Raw genomic sequence first — 24,781 nt, 5'->3', positions numbered from 1 at the left:
CAGGGCGGCCCCTGCACAATGTTTAACTGTGGAATGTGATCCTGAGCAAGTCACACCACCTTTCTAGACCATCATTTATGAAATTAGAGAATTTGACTAGGCCATCTCTTTTTTTCAGTGCTAAAATAAGTTAACTCAATTGTGTATGTACGTTTACAGATTCCCATCACCATCATGAAGCCCCATGAGAAAGCCGAAGTACCAACCGGAGTTATAGTGGGAAGTGTAATTGCTGGAATCCTTTTGCTATTAGCTCTGGTTGCAATTTTATGGAAGGTAAGAAAAGTTTCTTATTTTATAATACAGGGCTTCCAAAGACGTCTGTCTTGAATTTCCTTATCAAACAGCACCCTTAAGTTTTATATGGTGCCTCCCGCCATCATGAGAACAGGAAATTCAAGTTCATTTGCAAATTCTCACTGATGTCTTTGAAAACAATCCATAAGGACTGTATCTCTTTGGTCTTGGTTCCTGTCCTTCTTTTCAACCTTTCTTTTATCCAGACCCCTGAATGTTTTATTCAGCTGCAAAGAGTAGACCCTGAAAAATTTAACTTAATGCAATTCAGCTGAACTCTCTGGGTATTAATTTCCTCACTGAGGGGCTGACGCCAGGTCAGTAGTCTGCAAGCTACTGTCTCCAGAGCTTCAGCGACTCCCAGAGGTGCGTTAGGGAAAGGGGCCCCTCCAAAATAAGCTATAGGTGGTAACATCTTTACATCATCATCTTACAGCTCGGCTTCTTCAAAAGAAAATATGAAAAAATGGCCAAAAACCCAGAGGAGATTGACGAGACCACAGAACTCAACAGCTGAACCTCCCGGCAATTCTCACTGTGGTGCAAATTGACAGCATCTCGGCCTGGGTTTGCAATTTGCATGAAAGGATTTTTTTAAAATCCCAGCATTTTATTATAATACGTAAACCAGCCTGATATTTTAGGAAAACTGCAGGTCGGTTTGGAAAGAAGAAATGGGATGTGGGGGGTGAGGGCTAGGAGAAGAAAGGGGAAAAGACTTATATGGGGGAAAAGTGATCTTTACACTGGCTGGTCCAGAGTTTACATTGCAACGTACCGTACATTGTGTCAGAAACGTGAAATGCTTCCAAATGTGACAAGTCTTAAAAATATAACCTTTCTCAGTGTTGGGGGAAAAAAGCAATCATTTAAAATGGTTTTTAAATAGCAACAACATAAGTGGAAGTAGTCCACTTGTGGTATAGATATGTAATTAGCTTGGATACTGGTGTTGAGATGGGGAAAAAGACAACATAGGCCTTCAAGTGAGGCTGTGCATCCAAAGTTGCCACAGAGATGATATTGTGATAATTTTGTTTATAAACGAGGTAAAATGTGCTGTTGTCAGCCCACAGCCACCTCCTCAGAATCCCTTTCTTGCTTGACTAACTGGTAGGAGCCTAGAATGTGCTTCCTGTGGAGGACGTTTCGATTTTAGGGTGGGGGGGTAGGAAATAGTTTAGAGGCCAAAGCACAAAATTTTGTTTAAAATCTGTAACCACATTTACGGTACAACCCTGTCCACTGGAGGCCCAGCCTGTGCCAGAGGAAGTTGGAAGTTCCCTTTCTCTTTTAGGCTGCACAGCTGGCCAACTTGACTGGTGGGCTGACAGGGATCTAGTGAATTTTTGAAAGATGAGTAATTTTGTTGGCATCCTTCCTCCTTCTGTACTGAACCGCTCTCCCACCTGCTGGTGCCCCCATGTTCTAGAAGCCCGTTGGAGCCTGCCTTCCCATCCACTACTCCGGGGTTATCCACCTTCCTTCACTCCTCGTCCTAATCCCCCATTCCCTCTGGGCAGCTGCTCGATACCGGGTGTGAGGAGAAGTCACCTGTTTAACTTACATATTTGCATGAATTACTGTATAATCCCCTTCACTTCAGGGAACTCTTTTCATTTGTTGCTAAACAAGTAAGAAAAATAAGCTTGAGTGAATTTCTAATTGTTGGGATTTCAGGCAGTGTAAACAAGGCAAAGGAAAACATCATCTCAGGAATTTGAGAAGTTATAACAGCATTGGAAACCAAATTAACAGGCGCACCCTCTATGCTCCTCTGTTTCTGGAGGACTGAAACTTCCAGAAGAATGACTTTCACCTGGGCAAGTTTGTTCACAAAGTAGATGTTTAGGCCCCAAATCCCAAGAGTCTGATTTGGTGGGGTTGAGATGAAGCCCGGGAACCTGGTTTTAACAAGCGCCCCAGTCTTTATGATGTAAATGGCCCACCTTGAGGAACACCACCCATTTCCACTTTGGGACCTTCTTTTCTCTTTTTCTGAGCCCACATATTCTCTAGGAGGGACTGGGAGGAAAAGGGCACAGGCAAAGACAGTGGGGGCTATTTGATGTCAGAAACTGCCTAACCAAAGCTTCAGACAAGTCACTGACCTCTAGAAACTTCAGTGTCCTCATGATCGAATGGGAAGACTGGGTTGGTGCTCAGCAGCGACGCTTTTAGCTTTAAAGGTCTGCAATCTGGATTTCTTATAATACAAGACAATCCTCCAAGAATTTGAAGTCAGAGGAAATCAGGTATTTGCCCATGTGCATCTGGCCTTGACGGCCTCCTGGCCTCGCCCCTGCTGTGGCAGTCCAGAGCTATCTGCACTGTTTAATGATTTATTTTGTATTTGACAAGACAAACAAGGAAGAAAAAAACAATTAATCAAAAAATGTCGGGTTTATAGCACGATATTCTCTAGTTAGATGTGCTAGAGCTCAATTCTTATAACAACTGTATGGATTCACTGTTTCTTTCCAATAAAAATTTTATTTAAACAATGTGGAGGAGAACCTAGTCGCTAAGTTGATAGAGAATATTTAACAAACCATGTAACTGCTGTATATATGTATATACATACTCATTCTTCAGTGTGTTATATGACAGATTATAGCACGTCATCCTTTTATTTTACTCTGCCTCACCTTCCTTAGACAAGCACTAAACTGAGGTCTCGTACACACAGTGAGCTTAAGGGCGTGACGAGCCTTGGTCTAGGTAACCTGCCTTGACGGCACTGTCTCCACGAAGTAGCTGGATTACTAGACACTAAAACATTAGCCCCTTGTGTCTGCACCGTTTATGACACTAGGACGGGGTTTTTCAACCTTGGCACTATTGACATTTGGGGCAGGTAATTCTTTCTTATGGGGACTGTCCTGTGCCTTGAAGGACGTTTAGCAGCATCCTTGGCCTCTCCCATCCAGATGCTAGGAACACCCCCTCCCCCAAGTCATGACAATCAAAAAATGTCTCCAGACATTGTATGACGCCTCCTAGGAGGGAAAGTCACCTCGACTAAGAACTGTGCACTAAAAGTGGGTGGCCTCAATAGGCCACACCCGTCACACCGTGATCAGATCACAGGGTGAGGCAGAGGCGCTGGGGAGGAGAAATTCTCAAGCACTTTTAAGCAAAGGTAATTATCCAGGAAATTAAAGGAAAAAGAATTGTTTGAACAAAAGTTACGTATTCCTATTAAGCCATACTTTTGTTTTAAAAGTAGAGTATGGGGCTTACATGATGCCATCTTAAAGTTTCCATTTCATAAATGGTAGATCTGCAGAATGTGATAAAAACTGAGCTGCTTCACGCATGGCTGCCGCACCAGCCTTAGGAAATAACACAGTGAAATAGTTTGTGAAGAAACTGCATTGAGATTTGAAATTGTGCATCATTCGTTTAGCAGCAAATGAGAATTCCTAACTGGACAGAACTTTTTTCTAGCTGGCGGTGTTATTTTTATAAAATAGTAAAAGTTATCTGTTAACTGTGAAAAGAAAACTAAAACCAATTATCATAATCACACAAGTGATTGTATGAAAAATTATTATAAAAGGTGTAATTTTATAATGTATTTATCTATTCTGATATACAGCTATAACTTAATATATGAAAATCTTATAAATTAAGACATTAAACAGAAAGCAAGATTCCTCAGACTGAGACCTCTGGTCCATCTTTAACATTTCAATTTGCACACAGAAAATAACTGTATGCACAACTTTTTAGGACTATGCCCTTCATGTATGTTAATACATACTCATTTTAATCAATTTATGAAAGACTAAATATTTAGAAGTAAAAGGTAAACATAAGAGTAAAGTTTGAAATAAATAATAATGTTAACTACTTCTTTGAACTTTAAAGAATGAAAATGTAGCCATTATGTAAATATAAAAAGAGGGTTTCATATGTACCTGATTTATTTTGGCACATAAAGTCAAAATATGAATGTGTATATATGTGTGTATATATATTGCACAACTGTTAGAACTGTATATTTTTTAAAGACAAATTGTCTTGGACGTTTTCCTTCATACATAATGTATAAATTTTTGTTAAGATGTGATATGTATATTGCTTTGTTTGATTAACTGGTTTTTGTCTTTTTTCTCTCAGTCGAAGATATAAAAACGAATGTATGCATGTCTGTACATAAAGTTGCACAATTCACTTGATTTCTGAAAAACAAAAATCAGATTGGAGTAGTAATCAACATAAATTACTTAAGAGCTTTTCTCATATTAAAGTCGGAGAATCAAACAGAAAAGTATTTAATTGTAAACCACTCTTGTCATACCACGTTACTGGATATCATTAAAACCATTCTGAAACTAAAGCTATTTACTTTGAATTTTGAATTGTACAGCTTACGCGTTTCACTGTATCTTACACACTCAATGTGCTTCAGAACACATTCAAGACTCAATATAAGAAAAGTGAGGACGTCTCGAGCTCTTACATTCCTAGCAGTGACCATAGGATGTTTTGTAGGAAGCCTAACTTGCCTTCCTAGTTTAGGGACCAGGTGTGAAGGCTTGCTCCTCACAAAGTGGTCCACAGACAGGCAGCGTTGCATCACCTGGAGCCTGGATGCAGATCTCAGGTGCCACCCAGACCTACTGAATTCAAATCGGAAGTTTAACAAGATCCCAGATGGTTCATGCTACATTAATGTTTGAGAGGCACCTCTCTAAAGCCCAGCTTCTCTCTTGAATAAAACGTGTGCTTGGGAGAAAGTAGACGTCAGCCAAAATGTGGCAACATGCAGAAGCAGTCCATCTGCAGAGTTGCTTTTTAAAAAAATTTTAGTAGTAAGCAGGAGGGTTTAAATATTTTTATTTTGAGGATTAAATATACTGAAATGAACATGCTGAAATGGTAAGACAAGATAACACATTGGGCTCACGGACTGGCCATCAGTATAGGTGGCACATCAACGCAAAGTTGTGTGGTAGGTGCACAGACGTCTCCCACGCCCACGTGGGGCTCTCTCCCTGCCCATCTCCGTCCCAGGGAACAGTCATAGGCAGCTTACTGCAGAACCACCACCAGTAAGTATGTGCGGCACGCACTGTACGTGAAAATACACCTTTGGAGAAAAAGAACGTTAGTTTTTATTTTTTCACAGAGCAGGTTAGGAAGTGCTGCTAAACGCCTATGTTAAAGCTAACAACTAGTCACAAATTGGAAAATAATTTTATACTTATTCACTTTTTTTAAAAGCAATCCTTTTACTTATCACCTTTTAAAAACTACAAACATTTTAAAAGACTCCTCCCTCATTTTATCATAGGCCTTTAATATTTTAAACTAAGATACCAACTAAAGATTGGAAATCATCTTATTCAAAATCAGGGACTAATTTTCATCTAAGGACCACTCCAACCTAACTTACTTTAAAGAAAATGGCTGTAAACCTAAACTGAACTTTTTGTTTCTGTGCAAAATAAAAGTAACAGACTAAAAATCGAAGCCTCAAGTCGCTCTTACTATAACCCCGGCTCTACTGCCCTCTGCTGGGTGGTCTATCTAACTACACCACACAAATCGTGAACCGCCTTAAGAGAGGTCTTTAAGATGCTTGATGCTCAGTCGCTATGCGAGATGTCATAGGAGGGGAGTGGGGAAGGGAGCAGAGGACCTACCCACTCCATTAGCCAGATACTTTTACGCATCCGTAAGCGCTACAACTACACGTCAGGTGTGTTTCATTTCGGGCACAATACTTAATACCAACAGCACTTTTGAGCACTTCTGAGTGCACGGGCTGGTTAGACAGTGCGGTGACAGAGACAAAAGTCTCTCACCTCCAGAAGTTCATGGTCTTGTGACGAAGATAAACTAACAGATGCTGTACATCAGGCGGCAGTAAGTACCTCAACAAAATATAAAGCGAAAGTAAGGGAACAGGATTCCAGTCTTAAATAGGATAGTCAGAGAAGGCTCCCTGAGGAGGTAACATTTCATCACGGACTGAAATAAAGTGAGGAAGCAGATTATGGGACTATCTGGAGGCAGAGCATTCTGGAGGGAGGGACAGGTAAGAGCCCTAAACCAGAATAAACCTGCCACATAGCAGCCACAGCAAAGCAGGGAGCCTAGAGCAAGAGAGGAGGTGAGGAGGCAGGCAAGAGCCAATCACGCAGGCAGTAGGCCGTGGTGAGGACTCCGGGGTTCTAAGATGTCATCAGCTATCAGAAGGTTCTGAGCAGGATGACGAGAGACAGAAGAGCGGCTGCAGGGACACTGTCAAGGCCACAGCAACAGTCCAAGAGAAGCGGAGTGGTGGCTGGACGACAGGTGTAGCAGGCGAATAAGGAAGAAGTGGCGGACTCAAGAGGTACCCAGGAATCGTTTTCTAATTCTCCAATAGGTTCATTCAGTGACCTGAGGTCAAGACTCAACCACTGGCTTCTTAACCACTATTTCTCCCAACATACTGAAAATATATTGTGGCTCTAACATCATAGCCAAAGGACCAAAATATTCACAGAAGTCACAAAATACTTCATTCACTGACCATTCACTGTTATTTTCAAATAAGACAAAATTGCTCTCATTTTGCTACCCGTTGAAAAATACTTGAAAGATTAAGTAATTTGAATTTCCTACTTCTTGAGTGAACTTACCTAGCTCTCATACAAAGCCACAGTTCCAAAGTGACTTTGAAACCTTGCAGCTCATCTGCTTAAAGGCTGAATTTTTTTTTAGGTTACTCTTCTAATCACTTGAGTAGCCAAGTAAGTGATGCTAGCCCCTTAGTATCTCAGCCACCAACCAAGTCAGCCACTCCTAAGAAAGAGAGGATCAACTCCATTTTAAGTCCAGTGCAATGAACCCAAAATTTTCAGGGACGTTCCATCCCGACTTCAGCATGCCCCAGATCAACTCCTCACCTCCGTATTGGAGACATCAAAGCATAAGTCTGCATTCCAGACTTAGAATACAGCCTACTTAACGAAGGCATGATTCTTTCAAAACATGGTTACAGGATATTTTATGTTCTTTAAAAATATACCATCAATAAAGATCCTCTAAAGAAATATTTGAGTAGAAAAATCCTGAAATCCACATATACCTCATATATGGCAATGTACGTCATATTAACAACACAGGTACAAAATCCTAGGAATATCTATGGTGGGCCAGTAACCCCATGATAATGTGCTTTCAGACAGAACGCACCTGCCTCTGTCCAACTGCCAGCCCGTTCTCAAATGGGGGCAGGCTAAAGTCTGGTGGAAGGGAGGAGGCAGCATTGAATTGAGAGAGGGTAAGGACAAGACCAGACAGGCAAGCCCTTCTCCGTAAGAGTGCTAGGTGGAGGGTTTGTCTGCCTTCCCAGGATACTTCCAGCCCAATCTCTCTGCACAGGTGAAGGAGTAAGCACCAAGTTACCAGGAGATTCCTCACATCAATGAGGCTGTGCTGTAATTCCCAGGCAAAGACAGAATGCACTTTTCCCCACGGTATGTAAGGCTGGCAGATAAGGACCACCGGGTGGGTGCCTGGCAGAATAGGCATTCAATATTTCTTGAATGAATTCCTTATGTAAAAAACGCTTCACTAGATGTAACGACTATTACCAACAAAAACAAAAATCAACCTAAGCGTCTGAAACTACAGTCTGTTTCCAATATGCATAATGCAAATTTTGTGATATCAATTGCCCACGTCAACTTTTTATTACTTTAAGAGCTACATGGGGCGGGCCTGGTGGTGCAGTGGTTAAGTTCAGACGTTCCGCTTTGGCAGCCCAGGGTTCACCGGTTTGGATCCCAGGTGCAGACATGGCACTGCTTGGCAAGCCATGCTGTGGTAGGCGTCCCACACATAAAGTAGAGGAAGATGGGCATGGATGTTAGCTCAGGGCCAGTCTTCCTCAGCAAAAAGAGGAGGATTGGTGGCAAATGTCAGCTCAAGGCTAATCTTCCTCAAAAAAAAAAAATTTTAAAGCTATATGGAACTTATATACTCAGATCCACCAAGATAGTATATTGGCCAAGCAAAAATTGGGCCATTAGTATAAAGATCTTGCAGAAAACTTCACTGTTTATTAATGACTTCACTAATGATAATGTTGAATAAAGAGAACTATCTGAAAATGCTTTAACAAACCACCATTTCATTTTCCTTTTTAACTGGTTGTGGATCAGATTTTAAGTATCAACTAACATTATAGTACAAAGCACCTTTGTTGCTAGTTAGTTTGCCTGGTTTTGCCACAATTTTATGCTGATTTGTATACTGATGCAATACTAATAACTAATAAAATACAGTAAGTGTTATGGTATGATTATAGCTTCTGAAATACTAGAAATCTCCATATTATGAAATATTTTAGGTATTATCACTGAATTTAAAAAACAGAAAAATACTGCTTTTAAACTTTTCTTAATAGTATATTTATTTTTAAAAATATATAAATTCTAAAAATACATCAAATCAAAACTGGCTTCTAATGATTTTTTATACATTCCAGTTCTACCAACATTCCCATAATGCATCCCTGATAACTATGACATCGCTGGATGTGGGGGCAGGGGATGGGGGGGCAGGCTCTCTTTGAGACAAAGTCAGCAAGAAGGGGCCACACTTCAGTATGTCGAGTTACAATTAGAACGTAGTCATGGAATAATGTGTCTACCAAAGGCATCCTTGCTCACATTTAAATTATTCTTCCATTTCTTCTCTAAAGCTCTTCCTCCACCTGTAGTTTCTGCGTAGGTCCTCATTCTAAACACCCATTTATTTTGCTTTTTTCTCCCTTTTGTCCCACAGGTGGAACATAAGAGATTGTGCTTCAATAAACTATCTTCACTTTCGGAGAAGAAAAACCAAAATGTGATCAAAGATCAAAGTTTAACACATTTAAATGTTAGTGCTCTAAAAAACTGTGATTTAATCATTGGTTGCCCAAAAGCATTCTTTATTTCTTTTCCAAGATGATGATGATTCTTCATACAGTTCCTAAAAAACAGAAGCATAGCAGGTATTCAAAACACAGCATTTTAATAAATGCAAATATATTTGAATAAATCAGGCAAATGAATATCACAACTATTTAAATCTGCTCCTCTTTTAACAATCCAATAAACACTGGCAGCATTGTATTGCTCTTAATAAAGCACTGAGAGCAGAAAAACGAGTAAACACGTTCCCTACACTTAAGGACTCCCAATCCAGTAGGAGAAACAACAGACAGTAAGCCTTAACAAGATAAGGTGCAACCACAGAACGGAATAAATAATTAATTCCTTTTAGGACCATGACAGGAGACAGCCCAGGCAAGGTTAGGTAGAGAAGATGGAAAGTTTTTAGTTTTAAACATTTTTTTCTTTCTAAACACACCGACTCCTCGACATTTCTAAATATGCTTTTCCAAAGGCGGAAGGGATATTTCCATTAGCTGTGAAGTGCCCACCGCAGCAGTTCTTAAACAGGTTTGCGCTGTGCTCTGGTGACAACTGCTCTGTCAGGACGTGCCCTATCTACCCGCCCGGCCCTGCCTCTCTCACAGAAGACCTCGAAGCACAGGCTGGGACTGGAACCAGACTGCAAATTTTTGGAAAGACGGAGAATAAGAACATATCACTTTCTCTTCTCCCTCTCTAGTCAGATTCTATTCCTGAGGGCTAGGAATCCAAATTCAATTGTCCTCTACACCGGTACACCTTCCAGTCCTCTTCAGAACAGAAAAGGAAATAGAAAGCCCAGCTAGTCCTCAAAGCATAAAAATGAGAGTATGGCCAACTCCTGCCTGCTCCCTTATTTTGGGGGCCTACCCTCTCATTGACTTCCTGTCAGCTGGCTGTCCATTCTTTCCTTCCTGGTGAAGAGAGCCACCCCTGCCACCCAGGCTCACAACTCATTGTGGAATGCTCTTCCTACGGCTCCCTCTTCAGGGGGCTGCCTCGTGGTCTATCGAAATCACGGCGGCCTTGTTCACAGCAAGCTGCCATATATATCTGAATGTCACTAAGACAGTTTCCTTTCACATATCCTGGCCCAAAGTTTCCCCTTATTACAAGAAGCTTCCGTTTTTATTCAGAAAATATGGTCACTCAATTTCACATGCCCTGGTTCAGAGTCCAATTTGCTCATCTCTACAAGTGACTGGGGCAGCGGGCTCCTAGGAAGGACTCGCTGTCTGGTCCTCTGCTCTGGCCTTCTGACCTACTAGACGGTTAATTCATTCCTCAGCTTTGCGACCAGCCACAATGCTGTGGGTGATTCTAGACTCTTAAGAGTAATTACATGTTTGAGAGTTCAGAACAATCCCACTGTGATGTTACTACATGGGGTGGGGGTGTGTGGTGGGGGGGAAATTAAGGAGTTGGGCCTTTCCATCCCTTCAGAATGCTCTATTTAACCAGAGAATTGTTAGCTTTTATTGATGGGTTTAACATATTGACAGAAAACAAGCTAGAATTTCCTATTATGTTTTTAAATTCACTCACTATGCATTTTCTCTGAGGAGGCAACACCCCACCCTTTTTCTTTTTCTCAAAAAGCTCTAGGAGAAGGCTCTTTGCCTTAAGGAATCTCTATTGTAGCCACTGCCTAAATAGCCATGCATATTCTCACTCTCCAAAGGAAAGACCCTTAAGCCAAGGGAATTCTAATCCAAGAGAAACGACTGCATATATGAACTACTGGAATAGTCTAGACTAGGAATTCTACTTGTTACCACTTGTTGAAGCCTACTCTATGCCACGCATTCGTGGGGCATGTGCTTTTCATGCTTCAAAAACCTTGGAAAGGAGATATTACATAAACACTCTATTTCACAGATAAAGAAAACAAGATTCTATAAAGTCAGGAGAGGCCCATGAATACAAACTCTGTATGTACTCTTATTCCTTAGCCTTTAAAAATTCCTGGAAGAAATCAAGACCAGATGGCAAAATTAGGTATCTCCTTCACTTACCTTTTTCCATATGGGCACCCTGGCTTTCAGAGCATCAATGGCATAGCTCACAGCCTCCAAGGATGCAGCCCTGTGGGCTGAGGACACAGCAATGATTACGCTTGCTTCTGACACTGGAACTAAGCTTTAACAAAATGAAGAAAGAAATTTACCATCTCCTCTGAATCTGTGTGTTAAAGAATCAACAAGACAGACGAAAAAAAATTCTTAAACCATCCAGTTCTGTTTTACTTAAACATCCAGTTTAGTTAGAAAACAGTAATGCACCCCAGTTGCATTCAGCAAAGGGGATGCTGAGGTTGTGGCTGATTTGTTGGCATCTATCCACCACACCTGTCTGGTGTGCACCAGGAAGAAAGGGTCCTTTCACTGATTCAACAAACATCTCATTCAAACCAACAAGGCACAGAGCCAGGCAAGGCCTGGAGATAAAGTTACCAAATGATGAGTATAACGTAGAATTTAAAATATTAAATAGCAATCAATACTAATAGGATTGATAACATTATTAATAGTTTATTAATAAAATTATGGTTATTAATAACAAAACCATAACTAAGAGAATATGAGAGATGCAGCCTCAATTGCTGGGTTCTTTTTTAAAGCTCAGAACTCTACGCTTCTTAATGGCACAAAAAGGCAACTAATTTAATGATCTTCAAAGTCATTTATAGAAAAACAAATCTCTTGGGGCTGGCAGGGTGGCATAGTGGTTAAGTTCACGCACTCCACTTCGGCAGCCCAGGGTTCGCAAGTTTGGATCCTGGGTGTGGATCTAAAAACTGCTTATCAAGCCACACTGTGGCAGTGTCCCACATGTAAAATAGAGGAAGATGGGCATGGATCTTAGCTCAGGGCCAATATTCCTCAGCAAAAAGAGGACGATTGGCGGTAGATGTTAGCTCAGGGCTAAATCTTCTGCCAAAAAAAAAAAAATCTCTTAACAGACTGTCATATAAACAGAGTCCAAAATACAAAACAATTCTTCAAAGGCCTCAAGGACTTTGGCACACATTAGCACAGGCTGTTGGGCGCAGGGCCTAAGAGTCTTGGCACATTGGACTTTGCTACAGCACTAGGCACTCTCCAAATGTTACAACCTAACAACCACTGGGGAGGCATCTCTAGTGTCCGCCAGAATAATACACAAACCTTCCTCTCATGGTAATACAAGATTCCTATGAAAGATTCCAGAATCAGAATTAGTACAAAGGCAGAAAACAACTATATGTAACTTCTAAATTGATAAAGGAAGTCATACCCAAGTCTGTGGAACACTGCAATGTGTCTGACGGGCCATTTCTGTCTAATGTCACTACAAATTTTTCTGACTTCATTTTCTGCCATCGGTAGATATGCTTCATATTCTAAGCTAATGACTTTTTTCCCTTCAAAGTTATTTCTTGTAGTCCCTAAAAAAAAAATTGCAATTAAAATAAGATTTCTCCTTACAATAAAAATAGCACAATAATATAACAAAAAAGGATGATTTTTGAATAGACAAGCAGCATATCAATTTATCTAAAAATCACTTTGACATCTAAAAACGAAAACTTGACTAGAAAAACAAAACATAATTATAACAAAGATACGGAAATAAAATGACACTGATTAGGCAAGCTCACTGAAAACACTCACACAACAAACCAGGATAACTTCCTTTTCTAACTAACAGCATTTGATACTTAAAAGAAAAACATTATGTTCTCAGGATTATCATTAAGTTATTACCATCACCATTTTTTTCCCTCAATATTTAGAAAATACAGAATTCTCTCTCCTAATAGTGACTTTTAGCCTATTTCTAAAAATGCCTTTAACATAGGTTAATTTGAAGGTTACTAAAACAAAACAAGAACTAAAAAAATTTCTACCCACTATCATGGGTAATCTTGGTTTATTACTTAGTATCTTAAAATCCTCTGACTATGAAGGACCAACATGGGAAAGAAACACTTGCTAATTTCCATTGTCTTGCACAGTCAACAGAAACTGTGAAAATAACAACTCACCTACAAACAGGGATATTGCACCACAGAGCGGAGAAATCACCAACTGGGAGACTTCATCTACTGAGAGTTTCTCAGCAGTGAATTGTATTATATCTTTAGCTTTCTCCTCAACTTCACTCTTATCTTTCCTAGAAATAAGATATTAATAAGCCTTAACACTGGTACAAGAGGCAAAACACCCAACTTATAGGCTGTGTCTCAATTTATATATTTTCTACATGAGAGGTGTTAGGAGGCATGATTTGATCTGAATGATAAAAGTAAGTGTAAAATTTTAGCAAAACCCCATATATTTATAAATATCGCTATGAATCAAGCACGATATAAAACTGAATTTACCATGAACATGATCACTTAAAACGTCATCTACTTCACATGCCAGTTTATCCCAAATTCTAGAACCGCCACTCTTAGCGCCCATCGCAGGGTAGTTCAGATCGCAACACCTTCATCCACAAGCACACCACCTCTAACCACCGAATTACCACGCAGCACGCCTAGAACTGCCTTTTTCTTTATCCAAAAAGGAGAGAGGAAGAAGGGAAGTGATGGTGACTCCACTGGATTCCAGGCACAACCCCAGCTAAGTGAGGAAATAAGGAAATAGCTGCGTGCCTGTCCACAAGGCGTTGCGCAGTCCTTTGCCATGCATTTTTCATTTCACTCAGCAAGCACTTACTACACACAGTACTCACCGAGGGCCAGACACTAATACCAGGCACTAACTACAGAGGAGGGGAAAGAGGACACTGCTCCTGCCCTCAGGGCACTTATACTAGGATGGGAGAAACACAGCAATGAACAGCAATTACAAACAGGGATAACTTATGGAAATAAACAGGGTTCTGAGACAGAGAAAGGGAAAATGGGCTATTTAAGAAAAGAGCGTCTCAGAAGGCCTCTCACAGAGGTAACATTCAAAGTTGAGACCTGAAAGATAATAAGGCAGCCCTGTAAAGAAACAGAGCAACAGGCCCCCAGGCAGAGACAGAAGGAATGGCAAACGCCAAGGCTCTGGGACAAAAAAGCATGGTGTGTCGCTCCAGAACCTAGAGGAAGGCCAGAGCCCACGGGGCAGGGGAGAGAACTGATGGGCTGAGGCTGGGCAGGTAAGTCGGACCTTGCAGGCCACGAAGAGTCTGGATATAATCATAACTGCTGTGGGGTTTCATCCACATCGAAAGATGAAGGAAAGAAGGCTCAGAGGAGTTAAGGACTCACTCAAGGTGATTCCAACCAAGGAATCTTACCAAATCCAGTGTTCTTTTCCCTATCTCCTTCCAGCCACCGATAAGAAAAGAACCATTATCCATACACCACTGGGTTCTCAGATGTTTCACCTCCTCTACAGGCCACCTGAGCTTCTTCCATCTTTTTCTTGCAATAACATATAGGTAACCCAAACATGGTCTATGAACCCCAAACCACAGCGAATTCCCACAACTTGATTCTGTAAGGACACAGATAGGTTCTAAAATTACATATTACAAATCCTGTCAACCACACTCAAATAATACACAATGCTTTGAGTAATCTTCCCAATCTTTTTGAAGAGCAGCTCTAATCATCACTGTCTCTCTCTCACACACACACACCTTTAATGGCAACTCATTATTTTCTGAATAAATTCCAAACTCCGAAAAATAGCATTTTTCTAAAATCATGGTAGTGAACATGAAAAGATGTTCATCATCGCTAATCATCAGGGAAATGCAAATCAAAACTACACTAAGATATCACCTTACACCCGTTAGATTGGCAAAAACATCCAAAACCAAGAGTGACAAATGTTGGAGAGGTTGTGGAGAAAAAGGAACCCTCATACACTGTTGGTGGGAATGCAAACTGGTACAGCCACTATGGAAAACAGTATGGAGATTTCTCAAAAAGTTAAAAATAGAAATACCCTATGACCCAACCATCCCATTACTGGGTATCTATCCTAAGAACCTGATATCAGAAATCTCAAGAGTCCGGTGCACCCCTATGTTCATCGCAGCATTATTTACAATAGCCAAGACGTGGAACCAGCCTACATGCCCAGAAACTGATGATTGGATAAAGAAGATGTGGTATATATACACAATGGAATACTACTCAGCCATAAAAAAAGACAAAATTGGCCCATTCACAACAACGTGGATGGACCTCGAGGGTATTATGTTAAGCGAAACAAGCCAGTCAGAGAAAGACGAACTCTATATGACTCCACTCATAGGTGGAAATTAGTATATTGATAAGGAGATCTGATCGGTGGTTACCAGGGAAAAAGGGGGGTGGGGGGAGGGCACAGAGGGGGAAGTGGTGTACCCACAACATGACTAACAAAAATGTACAACTGAAATCTCATAAGGTTGTAATCTATCATAACATTAATAAAAAAAAAAAAAAAAATCATGGTAGTGATATGGCAACCACGGTTACCAAATAAAATTGAGACACGTACCTAAGAAGGAATTCTTCTATTATTTCCAAACAGTAGGACTAAGAAAGATCCAATCTCTATTGACACGCTGTACAATTTGCTTTCCAATATTCTTCACATTTTGGGGCACTGCCCTCCAGGAGAATAGGGGAAAAAACAACAGGCATCCTTGGCTTTTTCCTTTCTTTAAGGAAACCAAGGATGTGCCACTGAGTATGATATTTACTCTTGATTTTTGAGAAAAACCCTAACAAATTAAGAAAGTTTTTTTTCATTCCTAACTTACCAAGAGTTTTTAAGTAGGGATGATTGCTTATTTCTACATTATTCTTCAGTTGACAATAAATTAAGCCTCATTCTGTCTGTCTCTCCAGACTACACTGAGAAATGTTTACACATTATCCTACTCAAATACGGACTACACTGTTTGGAAAGATGGAAACATCACACAGCCACCTGCAACACAGCTAGAATAATAATATAATATAATATAATATGATATAATAACACAGCTGTTTTTTAATACCTGGAAAATAGCAAGCTTTCTTTTCAGGCACAGTGATATTTTTATTTTTTGGCTATATAATTTTTCTACATTTCTCTGTGCCAAGAGAGCTATTAGCCAGTATTAGCAAGCATACTTGTGAAAAAGTACACAGAGAGTCCAACAATCTGAGTTCAGATGTTGGCTCTGTCCCTTATTAGTTATGTGATCACAGACAAGTTTTCTAACTTCTCTGCATTTCCGTTTTCCTCCTGCAAGATAGGGGATATTAATACTCCAGTGTCCAGCACTGTGCCTAATACATACTATAATCTCAATAAACCATGTTAAGTGAATAAAAGGAACATATGAAACCGACAATAAACTGCTTACAACAGAATTGATGCAGAGACGATCGGTAGGTATTTATAAGTCTGTCTGTACTAACAGAGTTGCTGCTTTAAAAAAGAGTTGGTGCAGACAGACCTACAGAGAGTTACAGCAAACCATATACAAGTTATCCTCTGCATGATCCTTCTCCCCAAGACTGGTTAAAATGTCTCACATACCCAAGTGGCTCAAAAGCACTACCCTCCGCTAATGGGGGGGATGATGGCAATTTCGTCTCCTGATTGAAGCAAGAGGAGCTGATCTCCAAGCTCGACATATTCCTGACGAACAGCAAATATCACCTGATTTCTGACATCAGCCAATCTGAAGGGAAAAAAGGACATGAGAAGTATCAGTGCTGTGTTAGACCTCAAATTTCCTGTGCTGAAATCAAAAATGTTACATAAATATTACCTTATGAAGTATCACCTGCAAAGTTACTAATTAAACCAGCTCATTCTGCAGAGAAAAGACATATCCACTGAAGAACATATTTATTCACCAGAAAGAACACAGTAAACCGCTAACAACTCTTTACTGGATGTTGTGCGCCTTGGGGAATAAACAAACAAGCCCAAAAAACCCCCCAAAAACAAAAAACACCAGACTGAAGACAACAATCAGACCAGGTCAAAAAAAAGAAAAAGAAAAATTTCCTGATCAGAACACGTGCTCCCCGAGAGCCTTCCACCTACGTATACAAGTATACTATGTTTACCCCAGAAGCTCTCCCCAAAACCTGGGACAGAGGCCCCACTATATTTCATTTATTATCAGGGCACTTTAAGAGCAACTTGAAAGACAGAAAATCAAGGAACAGTGTCCTTCACACAGCATTAGGACGTCCAAGTGAAACATCTGTTCAGACTTAAGTGACACTATTATTATTCCTGAAATACCTCAAATAAGCCACTACTATACTTTGTTCCAAAAAAAACTTGAAGTAGGGACAATAGCAGTAAAATTATAGATTTTCAAGAACCAGAAACAAATATTGCAAAAACTCTAATTCAGCAGCTGCTAAAGTTTATCTTTCACTTTACTTTTAATCTTAGAAATTTCTATTTTCAGTTCTCTAAAGAAGGGGCGGGATATAAAAGTTTAAAGCACACATTTTTAACAGAATTTGTACCAATTTCACTTAACATTATAAAACGCAGAATCTACATTTTCAGTATTTTGTAAATTATAAAAGTAAATATAATCATGTCCTTTGGCAGTATTCCAGCTCACTGGTATCTTTTTTTAGTAAAGTATCTTTAACCTTCCTTAAGGAATTGTGTATGTTTAAATACTAGAATTTAAGTTTTTAGGAGTAGTTCCAGAAAAATACAACTAATGACCCTTTCTGACATTAAGTATGGAAATCAAAATTAACTTTTTTTTTTACTTTTATCATTTGGTCATTTACACATTTTTAAATATTAAAAAGTATTAATCATATGCATTCTACAAATTTTTAACTACCCAGGATGTCGTGTTTCTATCTCATTCCACAGCTGCAATGCTTTTATTTCTTGTGGCACAGAAATGGTCTCTGAGCGAATTCCTGCTATTTCAGCACTTTTTGCAAAATACAACACTTCAACCTGAAAAGGAGAGAAAATGCTTTTAACAACAAAAACTCAACAGTTCTTTCCTGACTGTCCATGCTGGGTTTTCTTTTTTTTCCAAATGTCTTTCATCAAAGACAAATTTTATAAGTTAAATTAAATCGCTTATAAAAATGTCAGTACATCTATAAGTTCAAATTCTGAAATATTTTTATGTTTTAAGCACAATTCAGACTAATTTCCGGATCCTTTTTAGTTTTACAAATGAAAGTGTGCCACAACTAAAATCCTAACAATATCCTCTTAGAAACCATGAAGTTAAGTCGGTCTTGACATAAAATTTATAGCAGCTTTTATAAACACTTAAGCAGCGAATAAAGGTCTAAGTCAAGAGATGAATTACACAAATAAAATAAATGACCAAATAAGAGAAAGACACGTCTTTCACCGTTATCATATGACCTTCGATTCCAGTCTACGCTACACTGAACCCAGCTGCTGAGGATTAAGTTATGCAACATACAAACACTGACATTTATGAAAGCAGGTGGGTCTGAAATACAGGATAAACTGCTATTTCCTAGAAGAACCTATGCAGTCAGCCTGGTATCTAGAGGATGTGACCAAGCAAAATAACCCACCTGTCACTCAGTGCAAATTATTCCCTATGAAATAGAGGTTTACAAATAATCAGGGGTTTGCAAACGCACAGATGAAGCACACTTCTTCACAAGAATTCCTAGTTAAGTGCATTTCTTTTGAAAAACTGGAAACTTGTCTTTGTCAAAAGAAGCAGGGAGCAAAGATCGACGCCGTCACCCGGACACCACGGGTTCGCAGAGTGCACACGACCTCCCAGGGGGCGGCCGCAGCAAAGCCTCCGCAGCCCGGAAGGGCCACAGCAGTCGCGGTCGCGGGCCCGGACGGAAGGCGCCAGGCAGGGCGGCTGTAGGGGGCGTCCGGGTGAGCAACGCCGGGTCTGTGAAGGGACGGGGCGAGGGCAGACACGGCCCGGAAGGACCTCCACCCTTACCTGGCACCGCGGCACCATCCCGCTCGCGATCCCTGGTCCGGTCTCCCGGCCGTGGAGGGGGCGGCGCCAGGCTGACCGAGAGCGCAGGCGCAACCTGATGGCTCCTTCCGCCCGCACTGGGCATGCGCAGAACCAGCTCCGCCCCACTGCTCTGTCTGCAGGCTGTCCGCGGCGGACAGCTGGGCTGAAAGCTCAGTTTTCTCCCGCAGGTGGGTCGCGGCGGGGAGCGTGAGCTACAGGTGTCCGTAGACAGGAAGAGGGCTGCCGATGCCTGCCCATCTCCTCCGAGGAGAGGCCGAGGGGCGGGAAGAGCCGATACCGGACTCTCCTGGACACGTGCCACCTGCGTTATGAAGTTCTGCTTGTCCACTCGCTCTCCTGTAGGCGTCTCCTTGAAACTTTTTATCTACCTGCCATCTGGTTTATGATTACTGTTCCTTAAAGACTTAGAGCATTCAACTTATCAGAGCATTCGAACTGTCTCACATTTACATTTTCCCTGTTTACTAGCTGCTCAGTAATTTGTCCGCATACTATGCATCCAACATTTCTAACTTTTTACCAACAAGAACTCTTTTAAATTACTTGAGTCGTTACGTGGGTATAAGCTAGGCGCCCCTCGGAGCTCATGGTCCTGGATGTGGGACGGTCAGAACCCATTAATGGTAACTCAATGAACCAAATGTCATGCTAGGGATACGTGTTCCATTTCATGGGGTGGGACGGGCAAAGGGGCTGGTCACCTGAGGAGTGCGCTCGAGGACGTCTTCAGCGAGGCGATGCTGGAGCTAAATCTGCTGCAATGAGTAGCAGCAAATGGCGGAGTCAGGGTAGGGATGAGGGAGTTTGACTAGCCTGTGACAAGCCAGAGAGCTATAAAGCAGGATAAAGAGGTCACAGAAGGACAAACAGTTGTGCGTGCCGCTTAACCAGGAAGTAACGGGAAATGAGGCTGAAGATAGCAAGTACAGCCGGTGGCAGGAAAAATTGACCAGGACTAAGACCAACATATATTCTGGTAAAGTTGTCAACATCAAAGATAAAGAATGATATTTGCATCCAGGTAGAAAAACAAGGGAATGATGACAGTGGCCTTGGATTTGTACATAACATCCAATGCCCGAGGATGGTGGTGTGCAATATGTAAAACCGGCTGAGAACAAAAGCATGACCCAAAATATTACATAAGGCAAGCTGGTGTTCAGGAACGCTGAGGCCTGAAACCCCTAAACCTGGAAAAACTGAAAAAATACAGCACCTGAGAGCCCTTAAAAAAACTCCTTGGGCAAAAGTCCAGTCAATCAAGAGTAATGAGAATATTAAAACAAATAGAAACTGCCCGAAATTGGAACATGTAGTTACAAAATATTGATTCAAGCCTCTTAATATTTTCATAATCTTGTTTCTTCATTTTAGAAGGATCTTTTAGGGGCAACTATATCTTGTAAATAAATAATAATCTGATGATTTATAATTCCTTCAGCTTCACTTCAGTTATTTTGTTGTGAAATCCAACTAAAAATAAATATCTAAAAAAGAAGAACAATATATAGTATAATTACATTTAAAAGAATTATGTCTGGGAAACATTAACACTCAGAGAAAAGAGATAGAATAACATTCACCAAATGATAACAGTTACTGTATCTGGGTAGTGAAATTGTGGATGATTTAAAAAATACTTTTGCTTTCCTCTTTATAAATTTCTCTTTAGCTTGATTTTTTAAAGTAATTTGTCTATTCTATAAATATTTGTTGAGTGCTTCTTGCTATTTAAGCACCCGGGATAGATCTGTGAACTACAAAAATATGGTCCTTGCCTTGTGGAGCTTGCTTTCTGGTTAGGAAGACAGACCATATGTAAGAAACAAGAACAGTTTGCGATGAGTGCTAAGAAAGAAATGAATAGTGGAGGAGCAGGGGGCACCTTCCTTAGGGTCAGGAGGGGATGACATTGCCTGACCTGAGCTGAGACCTGAAGGGTGAGAGGAGACAGCCTTGTGCGATGCTGGGGGAAGAGCATTCTGGACAGAGGCTTTGCAGTAGGAAAAGACTCGGCGCATCTGGAGAAAAGAAGAGAGGCCAGCGGGTCTGAAATGTAAGGAAAGGTAGAGAGCCCGGTGAGATGATTCGTGGAGATTAAGGCAAACTTGTACAGATCCTGGGAGGTCCTGAAACCCAGTTTGGATTTTATTCTACATTCAGTGGGAAGCCACACCCCCAAACACACGCTTTTGAAGACATGATTCTGCATCTGCCATTCTCAGGAGCCTGAGCACAAACAGGTCTGAAAAGGAAGCCAGTGAGACCTTATCTGTGGACTTTTCAGTTATGTTAGATAAGAAATTCTTTATCTTGCCCAATTACTTTCTGCCATCATTTTCAGCTATTAAATAATATCTAGTCCTAGATATCTGGTCACTTATTTTGGCCCGTGATCAGGAACTCTTCAGAAAATGTTACTTAGCTTCACTGACTTTATTTAAGCAAGTTGAGGCCTATATTCATATGCTATGTTAAAAAATAGAGGATGTTGATTTTCAAATATCAGTCCACATGTACCCCTTTATTATTAAGTGTAGCAGAATTTGTGAAATGTGAAAATATCTCTGAGGAAGTTTGAACTGTGTGGTGTGAGATCTTTAGACATTTGGCTAATATCTTTAACATATTTTTGGTGGAATTTGAGTCTCATTAAAAAATAGAGACACAATAGTTATTTTTAGAAAGACTAGTTCAACATAAACTCATCTGGAATTACACATTTTAAGAGATCCCCCAGAATTTCAAGTGCCTTTTTATACAAATGGCTTGTAAAGACATAGAGTATAGCATCTACTAATAAACAGCCTGGCAGACACCCTTACGCCTTGCAGGTGGACAGAATATTGGTGATTCGGTTTTGTGATTGAATGAAATTATTTACAAAATATCACATTCTTCTTGTGTAATTTTATCCGTTGGTAATTTTGAATAAAAACATAAAACCCAGCAAAAACTATATATACTTGTTAGTTTATTCAAAGAAATGAAAGTCAAGAGGAACGTGCCCTCTTGTGGTTAGTTATTCCAATTGCAAATCCTTCACCTACAAGTGGAAAGAAAATAAATATAAGAGATTTTTACAAATAGGGTCTTCACTGACCATATTTTAAAACCAATATAGAATCTTCCAGCTTCAGATAGCAGAGAAAAGCCAGATCTCAAATTTTAATTTCTACAAAATCTAAGATATGCACAACAAATAGTTTTTTAAAAACACATACACACAGAGAAAAATACACCACACAAGGGTTGTTAGCCAATGGAGAACAAAGCTCTTTTAAGGAGCATGGTGTGTGTGGGAGCTCTAGAATGCTCCCAACACTGACTTTCCAGAAGCATTAAGAGGAAAAGCTGAGGAAAACAAAAAGCTGAAAAGTCTTACCAAAGGGGAATTGGTGAAGCAGAATTATAGAAATAGAAGACTCACCCCTTTAGAAACAAAAAATCAATCTGAGGCAGTTGCAGGCGCAGGAAGAGGCTGAGTCACGAACCCTTGGGGGACAGCCCAGGAAAAGTCGTCCTCATCTCAAAGGTGCTCAAGAAGACAGCCAGCCCGCCCCACCTTTCACCCGTGGTCCGCGATTTGGGAGTAGAAGTGACTGATGCCTGAAAACAGCATGAGAACACAAGCCAGGCTTCCTCTCCTTAAAAGTAGCAAAAGTTCCAGAGACCCAAATCCTACTAGAGGCTGAGGATGACCTGAAGCCCAAGTTTATCCCTGGATGCAAAGAGGATACCCCAGGCATTATGAAGTAAACCCAGCCCTGAGACCTTTAATAAAACCGCAAAAGAGAGAACAGAGCCTGGTTTGGCCAATGGAGGATGCACACAGCTGAGAAAAATCTCCTTCCACTCGATTCTCATCCCGCCCCGTGCCCTCAGGCTACAGATAATTTTTCCTTTCCTGACAAACTTTTTCTCTAAAGGGCCAGACAGTAAATATTTAGACATACCAAGCCATGTGATCTCCATCACAGCTATTCAACTCCGCTATTGCAACATGAAAGCAGCCGGTGACAATCTGTAAATATGACAATATTGCTCTGTTTCAATAAAATGATTTACAAGAATAGGAGACGGGCCAGTTTGTCCCAGAGGCTATATTTGCTGACCCTTGCAGTATCACGCATAAAGAGAGGAAAAAAAGATGGAGTAAAGGAGAATTCAGCCACATGATAATAAACATAATAAGTCTGGATAAATCTTTCCATGTTAAGTATCAGTAAAATGAGAAACTAACGGAAAACAAAATATAAACAAACATAAGAAAAATATATTTCAGCAAAAATTAAATAAATAAAACTAATATGAAAAAATGTGTATGCAAATGATAGATGAAGAAATATGTTATAGTAGAAAGCAAACCTCTCTCAAAGGGAAAATTCCCCAGAGTGCTTTGCACTATGAGAGAATTTATAAGGACACAAATTTGTATAAGGCTTCAAGGACAAGATAAAACCACAAAATAGAAATAAAGGCTGTAAGGAAATATCGCAGACTAACAGAACCAAACAATAAATATACAAGAAAGAGGAAAAATACAACAAGCAGCAGAGACTCACTTATTGGAATAGAGCGGCACTGTTCAGTAGAACTTTCTGCAATGATTGGAATGTCCTATGACTGTGCTCCCTGATAGCACAGCCACAGTGCCAACTGAATGCTCAAAATGTGGTAAGTGCAATCAGGAGCCAAATTTTATATTCTAAAAAAAATTTTAATGAAAGAGTTTAAACAATCGCAAAGAACATTGTAAACATAGTGTGGGCATAAAGAACACACGACATAAAGATAGTTTGTGTCCCCTAATAAGAATCTAAACAAATGGAACATGACATGAATTTTAAGTCATAAACGAAGATAATTTTCCAAAATAAAGGAGAAATTTACGCTACAGATTCAAAGGGCACAGTGTGTTCCAATAAAATCCTGAGACATCAGAATGGACAAGAAAATATTTCCTGGTCTTTATTTAATTTTAAGGATAAAGTTTCTTCATGTATCAAGGAAAAAATTTTTAAAAGTTTCTTAGAAGTAGAAGAAAATGGAACTATCTTTTGATTTCTTATTAATAACATTTAGCATCAGAAGACACAAGTCAACGTCTACAAATGTTGAGGGAAAGAAACTGAGCCTCAAAGTTTTCCCATTCAGACATGTTGTCATTTGCCTTCAACTATAAAGACAACAGGCAAATACGAAAGAATTTGGGGAATATAGTACACATAGTAACATGTTACAAAGCCTTCCTCATTAAAGATACAACCAAGTTTAAATAATCGTGGAAAGTATGGTTATAGAATGTAAAAACACTTTAACTTGAGGTAAATATTACAGTATAATAAATGATCTTAGGCCTGGTTCCCCAGAAGCACAAAGTGAAATGAGGACTCATGTACAAGTGGATTTACTAAGGAAATGCTCCCAGGAAACTATCAGTGAGTAAGTGGGGGGAAATAGATGGGGATGGGGAAGAAGTCAAGTGTGCAAGGATCCGATTTTAGGCAAAACTCAAGTACAGCATAGATGAGAATTTCCGATTAAACATGGCAAGTTGAACATGTATGTTTACCTCTTCTCTCTCTGAAAAATTTGGGTACCAG

At 40.1% G+C, this 24,781-nt stretch overlaps 2 protein-coding genes across 8 annotated transcripts in view; one reads left to right on the top strand and one right to left on the bottom strand.

Moving 5' to 3' along the window:
• ITGA2 (integrin subunit alpha 2) overlaps positions 1-4,642 on the top strand; it is a 93,566-nt gene extending 88,924 nt beyond the window's left edge. For both annotated transcript variants that reach the window (XM_070246825.1, XM_005604279.4), the window contains 2 exons: positions 160-276; positions 734-4,642. In XM_070246825.1, the coding sequence (XP_070102926.1) occupies positions 160-276; positions 734-814 (198 nt within the window). In that variant the 3' untranslated portion in view covers positions 815-4,642. The remainder of the gene's footprint in view (positions 1-159; positions 277-733) is intronic.
• Positions 4,643-8,687: 4,045 nt separating this feature from the next.
• Positions 8,688-22,927, bottom strand: MOCS2 (molybdenum cofactor synthesis 2). 6 transcript variants are annotated; one of them, XM_070246826.1, is made up of 8 exons: positions 22,606-22,927; positions 19,134-21,224; positions 18,015-18,136; positions 16,727-16,871; positions 13,249-13,376; positions 12,498-12,648; positions 11,237-11,360; positions 8,688-9,276 (listed from the first exon to the last, which is right to left on the bottom strand). In XM_070246826.1, the coding sequence occupies exons 4-8, from the start codon at positions 16,822-16,824 to the stop codon at positions 9,208-9,210; spliced, it is 570 nt and encodes a 189-aa protein (XP_070102927.1). In that variant the 5' UTR covers positions 16,825-16,871; positions 18,015-18,136; positions 19,134-21,224; positions 22,606-22,927; the 3' UTR covers positions 8,688-9,207. The 6 variants fall into 6 exon arrangements, with proteins under 6 accessions (XP_070102927.1, XP_070102928.1, XP_005604332.1 ...); XM_070246827.1 differs by lacking the exon at positions 22,606-22,927 and having other exon boundaries at positions 19,134-19,476; positions 19,877-19,981; XM_005604275.4 differs by lacking the exon at positions 22,606-22,927 and adding an exon at positions 16,962-17,006 and having other exon boundaries at positions 19,134-19,229.
• Positions 22,928-24,781: the final 1,854 nt, after the last annotated feature.

Source organism: Equus caballus, chromosome 21 (assembly GCF_041296265.1).
Source record: "Equus caballus isolate H_3958 breed thoroughbred chromosome 21, TB-T2T, whole genome shotgun sequence".
Classification (NCBI taxonomy): domain Eukaryota; kingdom Metazoa; phylum Chordata; class Mammalia; order Perissodactyla; family Equidae; genus Equus; species Equus caballus.
The sequence above is the reverse complement of the archived record's forward strand: the minus strand, read 5'-3'. Positions and strand labels throughout refer to the sequence as shown.

What these genes read in the sequence shown, in the direction of transcription:
- MOCS2 (XM_070246826.1), bottom strand. Translation starts at nt 16,824, where the DNA reads ATGTCGAGCTTGGAGATCAGCTCCTCTTGCTTCAATCAGGAGACGAAA. An exon ending in AGTGCTTTTGAGCCACTTGG is followed by an intron (nt 13,377 to 16,726) that starts GTATGTGAGACA and finishes TCTTATTTCTAG; the next exon opens with GAAAGATAAGAGTGAAGTTG. An exon ending in TGCAATATCCCTGTTTGTAG is followed by an intron (nt 12,649 to 13,248) that starts GTGAGTTGTTAT and finishes TTTTTTTTTTAG; the next exon opens with GGACTACAAGAAATAACTTT.